Raw genomic sequence first — 23,703 nt, 5'->3', positions numbered from 1 at the left:
TGAAGAACATATATATGTATATATATTTTTTTTTCCTCACATTTTTAGGGATTGAAATTGATTTCTCTCTTCTAACTTCTGTGTATATTTGAAATTTTTCATAAGAAAATCTTAGAAAAATAGAAGAATTTATTTGTGATACTTTTCACATTTTTTTCATTCAAGTATCTCAGTAAAATAAATGATTAATATTTTTCTAGTGGTTATTTTCTAAATTAAATTTAGTGAATGGAAGTTGAAAGAACATCAGCCAGTCTTTTCTCTTAATAAAGTATATCACAAAATGGAAGAACCTAGTGGAAAATCAACAAAATGATTTACTGAACTTGTCTATTTGTGTCATCTATCTTAGGTATAAACTAAGTTGTTTGTTGTGGCTATATAAACTAAGTTGTTTGTTGTGGCTAGTGGAGAGAATTACAGCCTACTTTTTGTCAAGTACATAGCTTTCATTTACCATGAGTCTGTAAGGTTAAACACTATTTAAATTATTTTTCCTTGGCTGACCTTTCTTTCCTTTTACAGCATCCACCCGTTTTGTGAAGTGTGAAAAATGTCATCATTTTTTTGTTGTACTATCTGAAGCAGACTCAAAGAAAAGCATAATTAAAGAACCTGAATCAGCAGCAGAAGCTGTAAAATTGGCATTCCAACAGAAACCACCTCCTCCCCCCAAGAAGGTATAAGTCTTAGCTTAGTCCTTTAAGCACTTTATCTTGAAAACATTTCATTATTCTCCTCTCCTAATTTATATTGGATCTTAATACTAGTACCTAAACAAGTCTTAAACTCTTAAAATGGACTATATCTGGCTCAATTCTTTTTGATACTTGAATTTTGATACTTTGAATTTAGGTATGGAGTCCATTGTCATGATTATGGCATTCAGTAACAATGAAATATAGTTGGATGATTAAAATAGTGTTAATACTAAATTAATCTAAAATTATATCCATAAAATGGAGCAGCTATGGATATATTTTTCTTAGTTTGGGCCCCTAAATAATACCAGCCTGCAATTTCTCCCCGTAAATTAGTCTACTTTATGATAAAGCAGCCTCAGTCTAACAGTGGAAGCAAGTAATTTTTTCACGACTTGTGTGTCAGGGATGTCCTGTATAGTGCTCTGGCTTTTGTGGTGGGGGCTCCTTCCAAGAGTCTCGGATTGTGATCTGGCCATATGAAGCATGGCAGAGTATATCACCCACTCCATTGGCTACTTGCTTGCTTAGATTATTTCTTACCCTCTGCCTCAGTGTAGCTTTTTTCTGCTGTATTAAGACACCAGTGCATTTATCTCTACCTCCAAATGTGCTGTGGCGATTTAATAATTCATGGATATAATTTGTGAGGAATCAGGATTTTAAAAAACTGTAATAAAATGCATATGGTCAGCAACCAAAGAATTTGTCATGTAAAAATAAATAGTGTAATGAAAAATATAGCTATTAACCTTTATATCCTCCACTGATTTGTGTAGACTTTGGACATCAGAGTTCAAAAATAGGTAATTTAACTATTTTTGGAAGTTAATATTAACAGTTAATTTCTATTAGTAAACCCCAGGTTCCAGGCTGTTAGCAATATCCAAGTATGAGACAGAGCTTTAATTTCCAACAGTAAAGTTTTTTTGATTGCCATTTAGATAAATGAGTAGCTTTAAAGTTAATGCCTGAGAAAAAACTGTTTGTGAATATTCAAACATACACATGCTGGTAATGGCTTTAGTTATATAATGCTTTTTTGAAAATGGTAGTTTTATATGTTATTTTTGTGAAGAATATTATTCCTATGTTTGAGAGAGGTATAGAAAGGATTTATTTTAATGATTTTACACTAATGGTGATATTGTTAGACCCATGGTGGCATATGTAGTTATTCTAAGTGACTTTAATAATTAACTTTTTAAAAAATTAGGATTAGGATTAATGGCATTGTGTACAGAATAGAAATTGACAGAACATTAGAAGAGTACAGTGATACTTTGCTAAGCTGAAGAACAAATGAATTGTGTTTTGTCCGCTTAGGTTTGGGGACTCTGAATCATTGTTACATAGATACCATGCACTATGGCCATAACCTATGGCCATACCTTGGCATTTTGTTTTGGATGTGTCTTTGTACAAATTTAAAACTGTAAACAAATGTGCTCAGAGCATAATTTAATGTGTGTGTGTGTTTGTGATAGCTCATAGTAATTAATTAATAACCATTTTTCAGATTTATAACTACCTCGACAAGTATGTTGTTGGCCAGTCATTTGCTAAGAAGGTGCTTTCAGTCGCTGTGTACAATCATTATAAGAGAATATATAACAATATCCCAGCTAATCTGAGACAGCAAGCAGAGGTTGAGAAGCAGACGTCATTAACACCTAGAGGTTAGTGTTTTGATAACTGACCAAAATGGTGATTACTGTGCTTAGAGGAAATACTTATTTGCAACTCCTTGCTTTTGTTCTAAAATGCTTTTAGTATAGTACAGCATTTTTTAAAGTCCAGGCCTCTTTCCATTAGTGGATCATGAAATCATTCTGGTAGATTGCCAACAGCTTTTTTTTTTTTTTTTTAAAGGTTAATAGGTGTGAATAGAAAATAGCAGAATACATTAATTTGTAGTTACATATTCTTTCATAAAACTTATTTTCAGTCATACGTGGATGGGTTTTGAGTCACAGAGTAAAATGTATTTCTCAGTGAAAAATGTTTGAAAGTCACAAGAATAGAGATTGAGACACCATCTTCGAATTGTAGACTTCACCACAACTAATTCCTCATGACTGAATCGTCATATGTCTTGGTCAGAGATATATGAAGATAGATGATAGATATATGAAGATAGATGATAGATGATAGAGATATGTGAAGATAGAGATATATAGAAGATAGACAATACGATAGATCACAGAACATATCTCGCATTCTTTACTTTTTAGGGCCCAGCTGCAGAGTATAAGGCAGATTTGCGTAATTCTTATTAATAAAAGATTCTAATATACAATACATTTTATAATCTCAATTCACTGTAGATAATAATGTTATATTAATAGAATGATAATTTTAACAACTATGAATAGAGTAAAATGCAAATTTTTAAAGGTGTGTTTATTTTTAATTGGTGAGGAGCCCTGATTTCTTACTTAGGCCTATGATCTATCATTTTATTTTATTTATTTATTTAAAAAAAATTTTTTTTTAAATTTATTTGAGAGAGAGAGTACAAGCAGGGGGAAGGAGGGGCAGAGGGAGAAGCACACTTCCCACTGAGCAGGGAGCCAGATGTGGAGCTTGATCCTAGGAACCCGAGATTATGACCCAAGCTGAAGGCAGATGCTTAAACGACTGAGCCACCCAGACGCCCCTGTAATCTCTCATTTTACATTCTTTAACTCATCATTTTCTAATTTGAGGGAATTCTGAATAGTTACATATTATAAAAATATAATATCTTTTATTTTTGGTGACTTACTGGCTCACAGTTCACTTGTTGAACTTACTGTAAGATAGTTATATGGTAGTATCAGTTTTTTATTTATAGAACGTATAAGCCATAATAATGGAAGACATGGAATCTTCATGTTTATGGAATCCAAATAGCACTGTCTAGTCATGAAAAAAAATGAAAATGTTCTGGTCCCTTCAGTCAGCAAATCAATAGTACTCCATTCTAGGTTGGGAAGGCAAATGGTGTGTTTATGGTATGAGGGATTTAAACTTTTGTTGAAGACTTAAATAAATAAGACTACCCTTTTTTAAATACCACCTTAGAATTTGACAAGTGTGAATGTTAGCAATTGGACATCCATTGTTAATACATTTGGATTTTTTTAATATAGAAAGGATGTAACATATAGATTCTTTCATACTGTTAAAAGCTACAAAAACAATGAACACATTCTTATGTATATTTGAAAGAGGGCAAGAAGTGAGATATTCCTTGTTTGTTCCTCTAAACTAAACAAATACATATTTTCATGTTGTCGTTTCTTAGAGTTAGAAATAAGAAGACGGGAGGATGAGTACAGATTTACAAGTAAGTCACCTCTCCTCAGGTCCTCCTCTGGAATAATTCTTCCTTTTGAGATTTAACTCAATGAAGTATATCAGCAGTAACAATGGTAGACCTCTATTTGCTCATGTATTACCAAGAAAGATATTGTATGTTATATGAACATGTTTATGATACGTGGTATATTTTTATATATAACTTTGTAACAGTTTTTCATGGCTAATTTGTGTAGTTTGTGTATGTTGGGTTACTTCAGATATTTGTAACATAAACATCTTTACAGTTGTGATATTTCTTAAAGTGTAGTGCAGAGAAATAAAATATATACAGTTTTTCTCTATAAATATAGACCTGCATGCATATTAACAGGAATAGTATTTTTTTTTAATCTGTAACTTGCTATTTTATCTTTTTTTCCCCCATACAGTTAGAGTTGGCCTGCTTATATGTACCAGAAATTTTAGGGGATGCAGGTTATCTTTTAGCTTTCCTTTACCAGAAACAGTTTTTATTTGTGTGTGTGTTTATGAAACCTGGATAGCCTTGCAAATTATGAATAAGCCTTAATTCACTGTTTCCAACCCTGGATTGCCCCTCTAAGCATCAGATGGTCTGATGGAGGGTATAGAAGGACCTGACCTTAAGGATTATGGCCATTCTGATGTCTTGCACCCCTTCCTTTGGAGGTGGCTATGTAGTTGCTGCACAGACGGTAAAGGTTCATAAAAAGATTCACACAGCCTTTGTTTCAGTAATTAAAATAATGAACAGATAATAGATAAACCCCTGTAAACACCTTTCACTTATACGTTTGGTATTTTTGCCTTTGAACCAAGATATATTATTTTTAAAATTAATTAATTAATTTAGAGAGCACAAATGACCTGGGGAGAGGCAGAGAGAGAGGGAGAGAGAATCTCAAGCAGGCTCCACAGCTAGCATGGAGCCTGATGAGGGGGTCAGTCTTTTGACCCTGAGATCATGACCTGAGCCAAAATCAAGTTAGACACTTAATGGACCGAGCCATCTACCCTCCCCTGAACAAAGATATTTTATATATCTATTATTTAAAGTATACTGTATATATATGAGAATGTAACTAGTTAATCAACTCTGGCATAAGAGCTATTACATGTAATAAAATTGCATTGTCTTGGGGCGCCTGGGTGGCTCAGTGGGTTAAGCTGCTGCCTTCGGCTCAGGTCATGATCTCAGGGTCCTGGGATCGAGTCCTGCATCGGGCTCTCTGCTCGACAGGGAGCCTGCTTCCCTCTCTCTCTCTCTCTGCCTGCCTCTCGGTCTGCTTCTGATTTCTCTCTGTCAAATAAATTTTTTAAAATAATTGCATTGTCTCTAGTAACACTTGAATTGTATGGAAATAATGATTATATCATACATGGTAGAGGAGCACCTAGGTGGCTCAGTTGGTTAAGTGTCTGCCTTCAGCTCAGGTCATGATCCTGGAGTTCTGGGATCGAGCACCATATCATCATGCTCCCTGCTCAGTGGAGAGTCTGTTTCTCCCTCTGCCCTTCACCTTGCTCTCATGCTGTCTGTCTCTCTCAAATAAATAAAATCTTTAAATACAATGCAGTAAAATTAGATTATATATAAGGATTATAAGATCTAAAAAATCTAAGTCTAAATCTAAAAAACTTTAAGGCCATGTATTTACATTTTCTAATTCAAAAATATAGTCAGTTGTTTTGTCAGTATTATATTCAAGGAGTCCTGGGTAGCCCAGTCAGTGAAGCATCTGCCTTGGGCTTACATCATGATCCTGGGATCAAGCCCCACATTGGGCTCCCTCTCCCTCTGCAGCTCCCCTTGGTTGTGCTCTTTCTCAGTCTTTCAAATAAGTAAATTTAAAAAAAAAATTAAAATATGTGTATGTGTATATATCTATATATATACACTACATTTGTAAATTTGGACAGATAGCTAGTGAAACTAGTATGAATTCGTAAAGAAAAATCTTTAGTGAGTAGTTTGAAAGAAATATATGTAGTGATTTAATGTAACTTAAATGGTAACAAGTACCAAAAGAACTTAGGTAAAAGCATTTTGTAATTATATACATTGAATGACTTGGGAAAGTAGTATTTTGAAAGCTTAAATAGAATTTATTTTCATATATAGTTTCATCTTGTTCTGGGGGGGTTAGGTTCTAAAGTTAGGGCATTAGGGCAAAATGACACATAATCAAAATATTCTTTAAAGTTTCTTTTAGAAATAACATGTCGTGATCAACATATTACTCTCAGTAAGATTGATGGATTCTCCCATCATTGCAACATGTTTTTCTTCATTTGGGCACCAGATGAAACAGTTGGCTTGCATTTGGGCTATGTTACACAAATACTTAAATATTAGGAAAATAGCAGTATGATAGAAAATTCTTCTATAACATTTATAAAACTCTGCCAGGCACAGTTCTAAGTATTTTACATATTTTAACTGATTTAATCTTCCTAAAACCTGTGAGACAGAAACTATTATTTTCACACCTGTTTTATAGGTGGAAAACTAAAATGCAGAAATTTGAAGTAATTTGTCCAGGGCCACATTGCCAGTGAACTTCATGCAACTAACCATACACTGCTTACTTATTATAGAGAACTGCTCCTGCGTTGAGAGAAAAACAGACTAACTGAAAGGACAGGAAAGTTAGCTCAAGTTTACTCTGGAGTATATTTTAATGAAAGGAATGATGGACCCCTGGGTGGCTCAGTAGGTTAAGCGTCTGCCTTCCAATCAGGTCATGATCCCAGCGTCCTGGGATCAGGCCTTGCATTGGACTCCCTGCTCAGCACAGAGCCTGCTTCTCCCTCTGCCCTTCCCCTGGCTCCTGCTTTCTCTCTCTCCCTCCCTCTGACAAATAAATAAATAAAATCCTTAAAAAAAAAAAATGGAACGACAAACCTGTACTATTTATATTATTCCTCTTTGTTTTCTTTTTTCAAAAATTTTTATTTATTTGACAGAGTACAAGCAGGGGTAATGGCAGAGGGAGATGGAGAAGCAGGCCCCCTGCTGGGCAGGGAGCCTGACTGGGGGCTTGATCCTAGGACGCCAGGATCATGACCCATGTGGAAGGCAGGCACTTAACCTTCTGAGCTACCTAGGCACTCCTAAATTATTCCTTTTTTTTTTTTTTTTTAAATTTAAATTAAATTGGGTTCCCTGGGTGGCTCAGTCAGTTAAGCATCTGCCTTCTGGGGTCAAGCTGCACATTAGGCTACCTGCTCAGTGGAGGCGGGGTGAGGGTCATCGGTTTCTCTCTTGCCTTCTGTCCCTCACCCAACTTGTGCAAGCGTGTGCTCTCTCTCAAATAAATAAAATCTGTACCAGTTTTTGACTTAAATCATTGCTTAAGTTAAATACATTTATTCTGTGACTTCACTCTAGTTAATATGCTTTTTGCAGTTTTGTTCCAATTACTCACCTAAATAATTTTTCCCCATTAGGCCAACCTACACTCAGGCCAAAGCCCTATCCTGTATTTTTACAATTTCTAACTAGATTTTGCTGAAATAAAAAGAAGAAATTTTCATTTACCTAGGGACAACTAACTAAATTCATGTAAATTCATGTAGGAGATAGCATTTTTTTTCCTGATGTGGATCAGGATGAAGTGCAGCATTGTGAATTATTCACTAATAGTTAACTCTCAAATGTAGCACAATTTAAATTAAAAGGTTAATTGAATTTCTGTCTTTAAAAAAAAGATTTATTTATTTGAGAGAGAATGGGAGGGAGAGAGAGAAAATCTGAAACAGACACCCTGGTGAGTGCAGAGCCCCATGTGTGGCTGGATCTCACGACTGCAAGATCATGACCTGAGCCAAAACCAAGGCACTTTACTGAATGAGCCACCCAGATGCCCCTCCAATTCCTATTTTGCTAGTTAGAGTAACTGTTTACTTCTAAGATAATTGAAAGTGCCAGCCAGATGGAATAGGACCATGATAATAGTTTTATCTGCTGAAAATCTGTCTTTTGGTTTGTTTAAATTATAATGCGTTAGGAAGTACTGATACTTTTTTTTTTTTTTAAAGATTTATTAGAGAGAGTGTGAGCTTGTATGTCAGTGGGGAGGAGGCAGAGGGAGAGATAATCCTCAAGCAGACTTCCTGCTGAGCACAGAACCTAAGGTAGGGGTGGATCTCAGGACCCTGAGATGACCTGAGCTGAAATCAGGAGTTGGTCTCTCAACTGAGTTACCCTTGTGCCCCGGAAGTACTGATACTCCTTTTTTTTTTTTTTTTTTAAAGATTTTATTAATTTATTTGTCAGAGAAAGAGCATGAGCAGGGAGAGAAGCAGGCTCCCCTCTGAGCAGGGAGCCCGATGCAGGACTGAATCCCAGGACCCTGGGACCTGACTAGAAGGCAGATGCTTAACTGGCTGAGCGGCCCAGGAGTCCTGAAAGTACTAATATTCTTAACCCATTTATTAGAAACAAACTAAAAATAAATCCAGAAAATATAAATGGGACATGACAGGGCCTCAGATGCTGAGAACCAAGAGCAGTATGGATTTACAAATGCGGATAATTGAAAGACTCTTGGAATTCTTTACTATTAGCTGAGTGATAACAAAGCTGGTTTGTTTTTTAGGCACCCAGTTTATAAACTGGTAGTTCATCAGCAGTATCATTCCCATCTAGCTAAGCATTGTGTCTCTAATAAAGAGGGTAAAGAGAGCCAATCGAGATCCTATAAAATCACAAATTCAGATAGAGCCAACGAGTGTTACCATATTTAGTTTCTCGGTAGGCTCACAGAATCATTTTTAGATGTGAAAAAGTCTAGAAGACTAGAAGTTACATGTCTTGATATTTTCACCTAATAGGTAAGGAAGCAGTCCCAGTAAAGTTAAGTGATTGCTGTGGTCCTACAACTACACAGTGACAAAAAGACTAGAACCCAGATTTCTTATATCTTCATTTTAGTCTTGGTTCTTCTACCGTGTTCAGTGTTTTTCCCTTTCCCTGTAGTCCTACTTCATTTGTACTGAAAAAATCTATATACATTTGCTTGTTTTTTAAGGTGCCTCCAGATCAATTGCATTTTATTCTACTTTCCAACCATGTGCTTGAAATTGATTGGTATTATTGACATTTTATAGGTTTGGAAACAGAACAAAGTTTATATGACTTGCCCAAGATCATATAGCTATTTAGATACAACGCAAAGGCCAAAGCTAAAGCTTTGTTACACCTAGCACTATTCTTTTTCCTTACACTGCCTTCCCATAAGTGAAAGGGCAGATTTGCATAAATAAGGAGGGTGAAAAGAATCTGTTTACTTTGCTTAAGGTTCCCTGCAAAATCATTGTGTGTTGTACATTTGTTACTAGATAATTTGAGGTTTTCTTTCTTTTTAGGTGAGACAATGTCAAAATATTTTAGTTTTTCTAAATATGTGATCGCTCTTAGATTTAGGGCTATTGGACATTTTTTCAAGTAAAATCATATGAAGCTCTAATAATTTCTTTGGCATTCTTTCAGAATTGCTTCAGATCGCTGGAATTAGTCCACATGGTAATGCTTTAGGAGCATCAATGCAGCAACAGGTAAATCAACAAATACCTCAGGAAAAACGAGGAGGTGAAGTGTTGGATTCTTCCCATGATGACATAAAACTTGAAAAGAGTAATATTTTGCTGCTTGGACCAACTGGGTCAGGTAAATAACTTTCTGAAAAAATTACTCATTAAAAAAAATAGAGTATAAATGATTCTGTAACCTCTGTCCTGTGATTGGGGATTCTGGCTCTTGAGAAGAAAATCTAAGGCCAATCTTAGGGATACATTATCAGTATTTCTGCATAGGCTTCAAGCTGAATTTGAGGAATTGATGCAAATCCTTAACACTTTTTTTTTTTTTTTAAAGATTGATTGATTTATTTTAGGAAGAGTGCATTCATGTGCATGTTAGCAGGGAGGGTCAGATGGAGAGGAAGAGAGTACTCCGGAAGACTCCTTACTGAGTGCAGGACCTGACATGGTCTTGATCCAGGTCCTAGGACCCTGAGATCATGACCCCAGCCAAAATCAAGAATCAGAAGCCCAACTTGACAGAGTCACCCAGGCACCCCAATTCCTAATGTCTTAATGGAAGTTAAATAAAATAATGGGAGTTATTAAAAATAACATACCATTGGGGTGCCTGGATGGCTCAATGGGTTGAAGCCTCTGCCTTCAGCTCGGGTCATGATCCCAGGGTCCTGGGATCAAACCCCGCATCGGGCGCTCTGCTCCGCGGGGAGCCGGCTTGCTCCCCTCTCTCTCTCTGCCTGCCTCTCTGCCTACTTGTGATCTCTCTCTCTCTCTCTCTCTCTCTGTCAAATAAATAAAATCTTTAAAAAAAAATACCATTAAATCTAAATAATAGTAAAGATGTACAAGTAATTTTTTTATTATATACTAGATTTAGTTTATTTTACATTGTTGTACACAGATTGTGTATCAACATATTTTTAGTAAACTTTTAGTTGCTGTTTCTATTTGTAGGTAAAACTCTACTGGCACAAACTCTAGCTAAATGCCTTGATGTCCCTTTTGCTATCTGTGACTGTACAACTTTGACTCAGGCTGGATATGTAGGTGAAGATATTGAATCTGTGATTGCCAAACTGCTCCAAGATGCCAATTACAATGTAGAAAAAGCACAGCAAGGTATGTTTTTCAGTATAGGCTGTCCATCTCCAGATGTAGTCTATTGGGGAAGCAGTCTAATATTAAGAAATACTATAATTCTTGTTTTTTGAGTCAAGGAGTAAAATTCTGTAATTGTATAATGATAGCTATGTTAAACATTTTCTAGCATACTAAGGGCCACAAAGTTTGCTTTGTCTTATTATTGTTAAGATGACTACTAGGGTGAAAGCATGCCAAATTACTATTCCATTAGATCCTTAATGCTATTATTTTTCCTATTCCAACTCCCCTATAGACTCCTAATCCTGGGGTGGGGTAGGAGAGGGTGCTAGGACAAGTGAAGGAGGGTGCAGGATGAATCTAAACTTTGGCTAGTACCAGCACTGTATACATCTCCTGCTTCCCCACTATACCTCTATCACAGCTTCCTAGAATGAAGAACCTGAAAACATTAGTGGGGTGGATAACTAACATCAGAGAATTGGTTATCATACCCAAGTGATACTCTATATAATGGATTATAAAACATCTACACAAAATTATGAATGGGAGAGCAGTGTATTTTTATGAAGTTAAGCTCTTGTATATGTAAGGGTGAAAGATTGAATAACCTTTCTCTATAGCTACCTAGTCTTTTAAAACTGAGGTTATCTTTGTGTGTATCTTTTTCACATTATAAATAGAATCCTCCTTAAATTATAGGAATTGTCTTTCTGGATGAAGTAGATAAGATTGGCAGTGTGCCAGGCATTCATCAGTTACGGGATGTAGGTGGAGAAGGCGTTCAGCAAGTAAGCAGTTGAATATTTTGTTCAAGCCCACTAAAAGGAAGGGAATACATCAACCTCCCAAATATTGTACGTTTGGTTTCACATTCAATTAGATTCTGTTTTGTTTATTTCTCTCACCCCAAACTCCCCATACCATTTTAAAGTAGTTCAGATCCTAAGAGAAAGCTGTTGGTTATTTAAAGTACCAAATTACCTTTCTTAGGAAATAAAAATATTTGAAAAGATAGAAAAAATGGAATTCGATTTTTGTTGATTTATTCTTTAGAGGCCCAGTTAAACATTTCTAGAAGACTCTTGAGCATTCTGGTTCTAACTAGACATAAATGAAGTATATACATATATCTTATTCTTTTCACTTAGGTAATAGGATAAAATAGATAAAATCGTGTTTCATTCTATGTAGAATGATAATTGAAGTCTTAATGATCAAGTGGCCAAGTTGACTTTTTATTGGTAACTAATTATGATATAAAATACAGGATAAGGAGAATTGCTTTCATTTTTATTTTGACTGAGACATAGGTCACACTCATAAAATGTGCTAGGTAATTTTTTTTATAAAAGCATCTCAAAATATAGGTAGTCTAAAAGTTTAACACCAGGAATAAAATAGAATTTTAATTCTTATGGAAGACAGATCAACTATTTTCAAATTTTGAATGTTCCCACCATGGTTGGGTACCATCTTACAGAGTCAGTTCTGTCTTTAGGTCATAATTAGGTCTTTGCCATCAAAAGCAACCTTTCACATTGACTATTTCTTGAGTGCATCAGGAGTCTGTAACTATTCCAAAGAAATTTACAAATTATTAATATGATGGTGCATTGGATTTTCGTGTCAGTTGTAGAAATGTGGGAGTTTTCATTAATTATGCTCATTGACCATAACCACATATTATTTTCCCCCTTTGAATCCCATTTTCTAAAGTAAAATAAATAATATACTTACACAATGATTCTAAGTCATTTGTTCTTTATTTAGGGGTTATTAAAACTACTAGAAGGCACGATAGTTAATGTTCCAGAAAAGAATTCCCGCAAGTTACGTGGAGAAACGGTACAAGTTGATACAACAAACATCCTATTTGTGGCATCTGGTGCTTTCAATGGCTTAGACAGAATCATCAGCAGGAGGAAAAATGAAAAGGTGAGTTTTTCTGAAGGGCTATAGGGTAGTGCACATTTGAAGCTATAGAGAATGGATAGTCAGTTTCCAGTTGTGGATTTTTAATTTAGATTTTCTTAGAGCATACCAGAAATATATTTGTAGGTTGGTGGTGGTCATTTCTTTTGTTTGTTTTTAAATTTCAGAATGGTGAATTGAAAGGTTTCTAAAGATCATCTATTTAAAGTTCATTTTTTTTTTTAATTTTTATTTATTTATTTGTCAGAGAGAGAGGGAGAGAGAGCGAGCACAGGCAGACAGAGAGACAGGCAGAGGCAGAGGGAGAAGCAGGCTCCCTGCCGAGCAAGGAGCCCGATGTGGGACTTGATCCCAGGACGCTGGGATCATGACCCGAGCCGAAGGCAGCTGCCTAACCAACTGAGCCACCCAGGCGTCCCTTAAAGTTCATTTTTAAAGTGTAACTTGATTATTCGGTTTTATATTTTATCTGAGGAGTTCTTTTATAATTTGAGGTAGCTGCATCACATCAGTAAAATTTCTGTTCAAGCCTTTCGCCCAGTTCACTGGAGCCCAATAAAGAGTTTTTCTCCATTTCCTCCACCCAGGAGTTTTCTGAGGTCACCTCTGACATTCACAAAATGAGGCAGCCAGTTTGGGGGTTAGGGGAAGGGTTGTGATCCCACTTAGGTTTATAGATGTTTTTAAACATTCTTGATTTGGGGGCACCTTGGTGTCCCCTTGGGGGACCTTGGTTAAGGGTCTGCCTTTGCTTGGATCATGATCCCAGGGTCCTGGGATTGAGTCCCATATGGGGATCCTTGTTCAGTGGGGAGCCTGTGTCTCCCTCTCCATCTGCCCCTCCTCTTGCTTGTGCTCTTTCTGTCTCTCTCTCAAATGCATGATCTTAAAAAAACAAACAAACAAACAAAAGGGGCACCTGAGTGGCTCAGTGGGTTAAGCTTCTGCCTTCGACTCAGGTCATGATCTCAGGGTCTTGGGATGGAGCCCCGTATTGGGCTCTCTGCTCAGCGGAGAGCCTGCTTCCCCCTCCCCTCACGCCCATCTGCCTCTCTGCCTACTTGTGATCTCTGTCTGTCAAATAAACAAAATCTTTTACAAAAACAAACAAAAAACCACATTCTTGATTTTAACTTAAATAGTCTTGATTTTAACTGGAACTTATTCTTCATATCTGCAGGTACATGCTCAGTACCTATGTTGGTTTCAATAAAATATAATGTCAACATAGTGTCAAGAAGTCCAAACACACCAGTATTTTCCATGTTTTGTGTTTTACATAATAGCTAGCCACAAATGATTTCTTTTATATATATTCTATCTAAATAAATTTGTCATAGATCAATTCTGCTGTATTGTTTGCTTTAAGTCTCCTTGGCTTTGCAACCCACTTGTTTAAACAGCAGTTTATTAGCAGTAAAAAAGCAATACTGCTAATGGAATGGTTGCTGTGGTAGTTCCTTTGGATACCCTAGATGAGAAAACACTGTTTTATAAATACTGACTGAGCCATATAATGCTGCTGTTCCTTAGTACCAGGCCTTCTTCAGCATGGATAAGGTTAGATTTTAATTTTTCATACTAGTTAATTTATGTCATTATTGCTTTTGAAATTTCACATGAATTAGCCTAACTAATTAGAAAGAAGAAATTATTTCTTTGTATGTGAGAGAGAGAGGAGGGAGATAACTTTATATTCAAAATTCTGGGGGTGCCTGGCTGCCTCCTTGAGAGAGCATGCAACTTTCGATCTTGGGATTGAGAGTTTGAGCTCCATGTTGAGTGTAGAGTTTACTTAGAAATCTGTAACCAGAGCAAGGATCATGTTCTGATACCTAATTAAAATTAGTGCTTCCAAAAAGAATTTGAAACTAGGAACATGTAGGAAAAAAAACAGTTAAAAGTGATGTCAAAAAAGAGATCAGAAACATGTAGAAGGCAGGTTTAGGTCATTTGAACTTCTTAATGAAAAGTAGGGAGAAATCATGGGCTCTAGTTATTAATACCTGAAAGGGGAAGCATATGAGGTTGGTCTTCAGGAAACACAGATTTAAAAAGAATTTATCATATAGACCTTTATGGAAAAGACACAGAGGTAAGAGAGTCTTCAACAGTGATTTTATAGAGAATTAAATACGTGCATGTGACTGTTGTTTTTAATCAGCCCTTGTTGGAAACCATGGGTACAATATTAAATAATGCACTTATGTTCCAACCATACCAGGCTGCTTGCACTCCTAAGTTTTATTCCTCTTGCCTTTGCTCATGCCCTCCCCTACTTCAATTTAGTTAGCAAATCTATATTCATTTTTTAAAACTTGGTGAAGCTTTCTTGATCACCTCCTGCCCCTCCTCCCCAGTATGTGCCTCTTTCCCTCTTGTCTACTGCTATAATTTCCTGGATGGTTGTCCTTCATTGCACCTGTGATACTTTAATTCCTTCATGTGTTCTCACTCTAAATAAGCCCCATTAGGGTAATGGCTATCTTTAGATTTGTATTCCCAGTGTTTTATAACAAGGCTTTGTAAATGTTTATATTATATAAAATAAATATATTTTTAAATTATATTTTTATACATAATAAAAGCTTACTAATGTTTAAATTATTGAGTGGAAAGTATTTTTCTTTCTGATATACTATTCATATATACAGCTTAGAGCGTCAAAGGAAAGAATTTTTGACTTAGGCAGTTTTCTTACATATCATGAGCTGCTTTTTTCAACAAAAGCTGTATGACGTATTAAAATTAAACTTTCTGACAATTGCCTGTAGTTCTTTTATATGAACCAAAGTAGGATCCATACACCTTAAGCTACCCAGCCTTTTTTTTTTTTAAACAATGGGTATGTGTGTGGTTTGGGGTGTGTTTTTTTGTTGTTGGTTTTTTGTGGTTTTTTTTTTTGTTTGTTTGTTTAAGTAATCTTGACATCCAGTGTAGGGCTTGATCTCACAATCCTGAGATCAAAAGTTGCATGCGCCACCAACTGACCCAGTCAGGATCCCCAATACCCAGACGTTTTCAGCAAAGTTAACCTTCTTTTTTAATGTCATTCTTACATGTTTTTTTTATAAAATCAGAATTATTCTAATGTAGGTTGATGTGTGGAACCTCAAATCATGATTTTAATAGGATGCTTAGCAGTGACTTACGACACTTAAGCATAATTTTCTTTTTTAAATTTATTAATTTATTTGACAGATAGAGAGTACAAGTAGGCAGAGCAGTAAGCAGAGGGAGAAGCAGACTCCCCGCTGAGCAGGGAGTCCGACGTGGGGCTCGATCCCAGGACCCTGGGATCATGACCCAAGCCGAAGGCATGGGTAGACGGAGCCACCCAGGTGCCCCAAGCATAATTTTCTTATAAGAGCGCTTGTTCCATAGGCAGTAGTACTACTTCAGTGTTACAAAATTAATTTTGGTTACAAAATAATTACTGTCTCCATTTTAACACATCATAGAAACCACATTTTAGATTTAAGTTCTTACACATTTTAGAAACCACACTAGTTTAGAGGTTTCAGAAAATCCCTACAGCATCATCATCCGAGTTCTAAGGGACCTCCCTTCGTAGTTTTTACCTATCTATTTTTATTAGAACTCATTCTTTGAGAATTGGTTATTAAATGGTGGTTTAGTTCTCAGTTCTAAAGGCAGATAGGACTGAATTCAAATCCTAACTTTACCACTTATAGCAAGGAGAACTTGGTCAAGGTACTTAATTTTTCGAAGCTTATTTTCTTCATTTGTAAAATACGAATGATATTAGGATTTTCATATATTGCAAAGGTCACATGAGGCATATATGCAAAGTACTTAATACAGTGTAACTTCTTTCTACTATTTTTAATATCTGTCTTTTCTTGGTAGTATCTTGGATTTGGAACACCTTCTAATCTGGGAAAAGGCAGAAGGGCTGCAGCTGCTGCAGACCTTGCCAACCGAAGTGGAGAATCAAATACTCACCAAGACATCGAAGAAAAAGATCGATTATTACGTCACGTAGAAGCCAGAGATCTCATTGAATTTGGCATGATTCCTGAGTTTGTGGGACGGTTGCCTGTGGTAGTTCCTTTGCATAGTCTCGATGAGAAAACACTTGTACAAATACTTACTGAGCCACGTAATGCTGTTATTCCTCAGTACCAGGCCTTATTCAGCATGGATAAGGTTAGATTTTTATTTTTCATACTCAATTTGTGGGGTTTTGTTATTGAAACTCTGCATAAATTAACTTAAAAAGCAAAAACAATCCTGCTTATCTGGAATACCAGCCTATTTCTCACTAAATGTGGATCTAGAAAAGAGGGAAAGCAGATTGTGTTATATTAGACATTTAAGAGTTGGCTTTGGTTTTTTCCTATTAAAATCATCATTGGGATATATAGAGAGGGAGATTATGCCAGCAGCCTACTCTCAACCCTTTAAGTCAGACACATAGGATTGTCCTTTCAGCCTTAAAATGTTAAATGCTTTTGTTGCAGCATACTGTGTATACTTTTATATACTTCTGTCTTAAGTTCCCTCACCTTCCTCATCTACTTCTCTGCAGCCAGACATCCAGTCCCACAAGCCCAGACGTCCAGTCATACAGCATATGTTTTGGGTTTTATGAACTTTGTGTCTTTAAATAATTAGTTTCCTTCTCTTCATTCTGCTACCACTACCTCAAGCTCCTTTATCATTCTTTACCTTGACCCATGCTTTTGGTTCCTAAAAAGTCTCCCTGTCTCAAGTCTGTTTCTGAGCACCATCACCAAAATACCATTGTCTTCCATTTCACTTCCAGAATGGATCATTTTTATATTGTTGAACATAATGCCCAGAAAATAGATTTTAAGTTCTTAATAAATATCTAATGAAAGAATAAACACAAAGCTAGTTATTTTACTCCTCTCCTTAAATCCTTCATTGGTCCCCTTGCTTTTTTTAATGTCTCCACATTGGTGCTCCCTTAGCACCACTGTGCATACACTGCTGTAAATGCTAGTTTGCTAATTCGTCACCACCCAGTAGACTTAAGTTCCTTGACGGCAAAGATAGTAATTCCTCATTTCATCTCTAGTATACAGGTAGGGGCCCAATAAATGTTGAATAAAGTCTTGGAAAGTCCATGTTAATCTAGAAAACCTCTTCAAGGACTAATGAGAAACTTGTGATTCAAAATACTATTAATTCTCTTAGGCTAATTGACAGAAACAAGTGCTTGAAGGCAAGGGTGTAAAGCACCATGAGAGATAATTACCTTGCTTAAATTTTATACTTTCTGAAAGTAGAAATTCATAACCACAATTTGCTTCATACCAAGGTTTTGTGAAATGTAGTGTTCCAAAGTATGTTAATCTTTTTTTTAGTATATTTATAAAGTATCAGTAATTTGAACTCTTGTTTTGAAATTTGTGGTAATTTAGAGAGATTTGTCTAAAGCTTTGCCTTTGTTCTTTAGGATGAGTGGGTTAGTAATACTCTTCAAAATGAGTGATGAGTGTTTTCTAGGAAGTAAGTAATGGTCAAAAAATGCTTTAGTCTGAAAGGGGACAGAGTCAAGATGTAAAGATTCTGATCCTTGGTTCTAATTATTAGTGAATCAGTATACTTAATCTGCTTGAACTTCTTTATCTGTAAAGTTAGGGCATTAGTCCCTTTTTGTTCTACAAAGGCTAGAAATGATGATAGGTAGTAACAATAGATCAAATGTTACATGGTTATATTAGGAAAACAAAAGTATTATCTAAGTTCTCATTTCTTTTTATGTATTTGTAGTGTGAACTTAATGTTACTGAGGATGCTTTGAAAGCTATTGCCAGATTGGCACTAGAACGAAAAACAGGTGCACGAGGTCTTCGGTCCATAATGGTAAGTTGGCTTTACTAGATAATTTTCTTGCTCTTGGTTTTAGAAATATTAAGTCTCCATGTTACTACTTTGGAAATCTATCCATGGAAGTGGCCTGGAATTGTTTCTTGTGATCATTATTATTATTATTTTGTCTCCATAGATTATATTTTTCTTTATTACAAAAAAGGAACTGTAAAGTATTTGCAACAGGGGAACTTGGGTGGCTCAGTCAGTTAAGCATCTGACTCTGGATTTTGGCTCAGGTCATGATCTCAGGTTGTCTGCTTAAGATTTTCTCTTTCCCTCTACCTCCCTGGCTCCTCTCTCTCTCCTCCAATAAATAAATAAGCAAGCATTTGCAACAAAGGACATAATAACATTAAAGAAATAGAGAAAATCAGGATTCTGGGAAGGAGAATTTGAAAATTTTATTCGGGCCTTTTGACTAACCTCCCTAGACCACTTCCTCAGACCCACTGAAATTCTCATTCCTGTTTGTCTGTTTGAAATTAAATTGCAGATACCATGATATTTTTTTGCCCTTAAATTCTTCACAGTGATATGAACTCACTATTCTTTCTTTCTCCCCTTTCCTTTCTTTCTTTCTTTCCAGAGTGTGAGCGGGCGGGGTGGGGGGGTAGGCAGAGGGAGAGAGAATCTTAAGCAGGCCCCACACCCCAGCATGGAGCCCAATGCAGCACTCAAATTTCATGACCAAGATCATGATCTGAGCTGAAATAAAGAGTTGGACACTTTAACTGAGCCACCCAGCCACCTTGTGAACTCCCGTTTTTTGTTCTGTTAAAATTCTAGAGACCCAGCCTATTTTCAGCCATCACCTACTCTATAGTGTTCTCTCCCTCGCTTTCCAGGTCTGGCTATACAGTGGGTTACTATTTTCCTACTTGCTCCCAAAGCAAGCATATGTTCCTATTTTCTTTTAAGGATTTCATTGCTAATTATTACTTCTCTCATCATAATAGGACTTTTTGATTGGAACTACACATTTACCACAGACAGTTTGAGATTGTACTCTCTAATGAATTCCTGGACTTCAGGTGTTACTGATTAAAGACATATTTAAAAGCATGCAAACTACAAGAATAGGTCATATAGTTAACATATTTATTTCCTTTTTATTTATTTGACACAGAGACAGTAAGAGAGGGAACACAAGCAGGGGGAGTCGGAGAGGGAGAAGCAGGCTCCCCACTGAGCAGGAAGTCTGTTGCAGGGCTCAATCCTAGTACCCTGAGATCATGACCTGAGCCAAAGGCAGACGCTTAATGACTGAGCCACCCAGACGCCCCATAGTTAACATTTTAAAAGAAATTTTTATGTACTCCAGTATTTTCCTTAAGATCTGCAGCTCTGCTGAAACAAATGCTTATTTGAAGTCATAGTTCAAAATTGAAGAGTTTGGTAGAGATGGTTTAGGATTAAATCACTTTCAAAGTAAATATGCCAAGAATTCTGAGTAACACCGGAATCCAGAGGTACAGTCTTACTATATGTGCATGGTGGCCTAGAGCTATAGATAAATAGCTTTCCCTTACAGAATGAATTCTCTCTGAATTTAGTTAGCAGCTGCTTTAATATGAAGAGTATGAAAGCTTTTTATATTGATTTTTTTTTCAACATTCCGTTCCTGGTATACAGAATTAGGGACTCAGTAATACTTGTTAAATTAATTAATTTGATTGGTGGCATATAGAGCATAAGTATTATAGAGCATAAAATAAAAATCTAACACTTTTCCATATAATTCATTACTTCTTACCTCTTTAGGAAAAGCTGTTACTAGAACCAATGTTTGAAGTTCCTAATTCTGATATTGTATGTGTGGAAGTTGATAAAGAAGTAGTAGAAGGGAAAAAGGAACCAGGATATATCCGGTAAAGTGTTTTGTCAAGCTTGAACAAATCTAAAACTTAAGATCAGCTCTTTATTGCTATGGTTTATTGGTCTGTCACAAAAATTTCATGAGCATCCTTATATTCATAAAAGTGCCATAATCTTATAAATTTTCTGTGGAAAAGATATTCTAATTTTGGTTTACAAAATAATAGTATTTTGTGAGTCTTTGAAAATTTCATGAGCATCCTTATATTCATAAAAGTGCCATAATCTCATAAATTTTCTGTGGAAAAGATGTTCTAATTTTGCTTTATAAAATAATAGTATTTTGTGAGTCTTTGAAAATTTCTTTAAAATTAGCCTTCCCCTAAGGAAGAAGTCTCAAAAGAGATAGAAAAGTCATCCAAATGAGATTTAAATGAACTTTGCTGCTAATTCTGTCATTTATGAGTAACTGGTTTCAGATCTTTCACAAAATTTTCTCTTTCTATTATCATGTTGGTTGACAGATTGACCCAACTTTCACTGCTTCATCTGTTTATCCCAGGGGTCAGCAGAGTTGCTTATAAAGGGCTAGATGAATACTTGAGGGCCACGCAGTCTGTATTGCAGCTGTTCACCACTGCCCTCAGAGCACAATAGTAGCCACAGATAATTAGCAGTGAGTGAGCATGTCAGTGCGCCATTAAATCTTTAATAAACCAAGTGATGGGCTTTATTTGGCCTGCAGGCTGTCGTTTACTGACCCCTGATCTTTTCAATGAATATAATACACCACTTGATACTAATGTTACATACCAGAAATTAAATTTGTTTTAACTAAGTCACAAGGTGTGATATTTTGTTTGCTTATCTTTTGAGATAACTTAGGAGCTAGTTGATTCAGAGACATAATCTTTTATTGGTTGATGACAATATATGAAAAATTTTATTCTGATCATAATTTTGGCTAACTTGAGTCAAACCAGATTTGCTCAGAAGCTATTGACTTCTTTACTACAGATATATGCTAAATGTCAAGGATTTGAGTTGAAATACTAGGTTCAATCTTTTTGGTGGAAAAATGGATTTTTAAAGACTTTGCAGTTGAAGCCTTGTCAGTTTATTTCAGTAATAAATTTGTTAAGGAAAATATTGGGAAAATTATAACTCTTAGTTTTGCAGTTCTCAGTATTTCCTGTATTTCACTACTAAGAAATCTGAATGTTAAAAATGCTCTTAATATTTTCCTTTATTGCGTGTTTTTTCTAGCTAGGTGGATTAGTTTATTATTTTGAGTCTAGAAAACATGTTTACCCCTAATTTTTATTTAAATAAAAAAACCCTAATGGCTTTTTATGATAGGGCTCCAACAAAAGAATCCTCTGAAGAAGAATATGACTCTGGAGTTGAAGAAGAAGGATGGCCTCGCCAGGCAGATGCAGCAAATAGCTAAACTGTCAGACTTCTGTCTTGTATATAAAACTTTTCCTTCTTTTGTTTATGATCGTAACTGTCTCTACAGTCTGACATTAAAAGCATTGGATCTATCTTGGATATCATACATGGTCAGAAGCCTTTAGGATGTAAAAATCAGATCATGTATATTACGTAACATCACATTGATTTATACAGAGGACATTACGTGGACTTTAATGATACAGTGTTCAGAGATAAAATGTACATTATTTTGGTTCAGTTTTTTAAAAATATGCTTTAACAAAATTCTTAGGAGTTCCTTTAAGCAATGCAGGTGTTGCAATAACTGGATTTTACAATAATGTTACTCTACAAATGGGAAAATAAATTCTTTAAAATTGAAGATTGGGATACCATTTTTTAGTTTAACCTTTTTTTACCCATATCTGTTACCTGAAAATATTGGAATTTTATTCATCTTGAAAATTGCAATAAATAATCTCCAAGTAGTTACAAATTTCATGGAAAAGTACTCTGAAAAACCATATTTTGCTGATTTATTTAGCTGTGTTCTTAGTTTTATCTGCTAATGCATGATACCAATTTCCCAATTGGTACTATAGAAAAGGCCATTCCCTTTCTGACTTGTCTGATTTAAGTTCCATCTTTGGTCCATTTTAGTATCATGAGCTTGGCAGATGGCATTGAACTCTGCCTTAAATCTTCAGGAAAAGACCATTTAATTCTGAAAGTAGCATGCATCGTCAGTCATAGTAACAGCCATGTGCCATCCTAATACTGTGCACTTATGTAAAGTGCTCAGCTAGTTTTGTTTTGTTTTTTGGTGTTGTATATCTAATTCCTGGGTTTATAGAACCTTAAAGAAAATCTATGCTTCTCTATCAGCAGAAATGACTGTGTCCACACTAAAATATAAGTTAACCTCCATTATAGAACAAAACTAAACTGGGAAAATTTGGAGGGGCTTAATAATGAAAGTTACTTCATTTGATTCTATAAATACCAAAATATTTGGGTACCTTTTAAGCTTAATGATGATACAAGTTTCCATACTGTGTGTTCAGTTAAACTTCATTTGAAATTGTTTAAATCAGAGTACATTTAAATATTTGTTTTCATTATTTGGTTTATAGATTCTTGAGTTTTCCTTTTGCCCCCTTTTTCTTAGGAAAAGAACTAAGCTGTTCACAAATTCTAAATCCTTTGAAGAATTGGGCTTTCTATGTTGTAATAACTGATGTGAGCTATCTATGGCTGGTAGGACCAGAAATGCACTTTTGCAGAGTGTTTAAGCCTGGTTGCTATAAAATGGAACAGAAACAGATATCCTCCTTAGTCTCTACTAATGGTTAAAGTTCTTCTCAGGAAGTCTTTCATATTATAACTGTTTATTATCTTTCTCTTTATAGCATCATTGTTTTCCTTTTTGTAGAGTGAAAATTGGAGTAGCTACTAAATATATAAAGGTAATCCTCCAAAAATGGACTGGGAGACATTTTAGTCACAACAGCTTACATTTGGTTTTTGAAGTTGTTAACAAAGCATAATTGATGTTTTTAAATCAAACAAACCGAGTATAACTACAGTTTGTATCTTGAAACTTATGTTTTGGCATTTGAATAAAACAAAAGTACTAAATGAAAGCCAGTGTGGTGGTAAATCCATAGCAGTACTATTTTTAAAAGGACACAGTTATCATGAGCTGCTTTATTCTAGTGATTGATAAATCCTTGGCACTTTCATATCTCTCTAATAAATGCTCCTATTTATATATTCCACAAAGTTCTGTTATTAAAGTTTATGTTAATCATTTATTGAAAACCTCCACTTAAATGTCCTGTGTGGGCCCCACACTAGATCAAACCGAGTTTTTCAAGAAGATTACTAATCTACTAGGGGAAGTAAACACAAACATCTGTGCATCATAATTACGGAAATGAGGTAGGTACCAGGTGTGGTGACACAAAAGGTCGTGGGCCAGATG

General features: G+C 35.6%; 1 protein-coding gene across 2 annotated transcripts in view; it reads left to right on the top strand.

The window, feature by feature from the left end:
- The window catches only part of CLPX (caseinolytic mitochondrial matrix peptidase chaperone subunit X), a 44,721-nt gene extending 21,359 nt beyond the window's left edge, over positions 1-23,362 (top strand). The window contains exons 4-14 of one of the 2 annotated variants that reach the window (XM_044232246.1): positions 526-680; positions 2,221-2,380; positions 3,991-4,032; positions 9,520-9,696; positions 10,524-10,688; positions 11,373-11,461; positions 12,444-12,608; positions 16,476-16,775; positions 18,369-18,461; positions 20,232-20,338; positions 21,645-23,362. In XM_044232246.1, coding sequence (XP_044088181.1) covers positions 526-680; positions 2,221-2,380; positions 3,991-4,032; positions 9,520-9,696; positions 10,524-10,688; positions 11,373-11,461; positions 12,444-12,608; positions 16,476-16,775; positions 18,369-18,461; positions 20,232-20,338; positions 21,645-21,735 — 1,544 coding nt within the window. In that variant the 3' untranslated portion in view covers positions 21,736-23,362. The remainder of the gene's footprint in view (positions 1-525; positions 681-2,220; positions 2,381-3,990; positions 4,033-9,519; positions 9,697-10,523; positions 10,689-11,372; positions 11,462-12,443; positions 12,609-16,475; positions 16,776-18,368; positions 18,462-20,231; positions 20,339-21,644) is intronic. The other variant, XM_044232248.1, reaches the window with a different exon arrangement.
- The last annotated feature ends 341 nt before the right edge of the window (positions 23,363-23,703 follow it).

This window comes from Neovison vison, chromosome 13 (genome assembly GCF_020171115.1).
Source record: "Neovison vison isolate M4711 chromosome 13, ASM_NN_V1, whole genome shotgun sequence".
In the NCBI taxonomy this organism is placed as follows: Eukaryota; Metazoa; Chordata; class Mammalia; order Carnivora; family Mustelidae; genus Neogale; species Neogale vison.
Note: the sequence above shows the minus strand (reverse complement) of the source record. Positions and strands in the feature narration are given on the sequence as shown.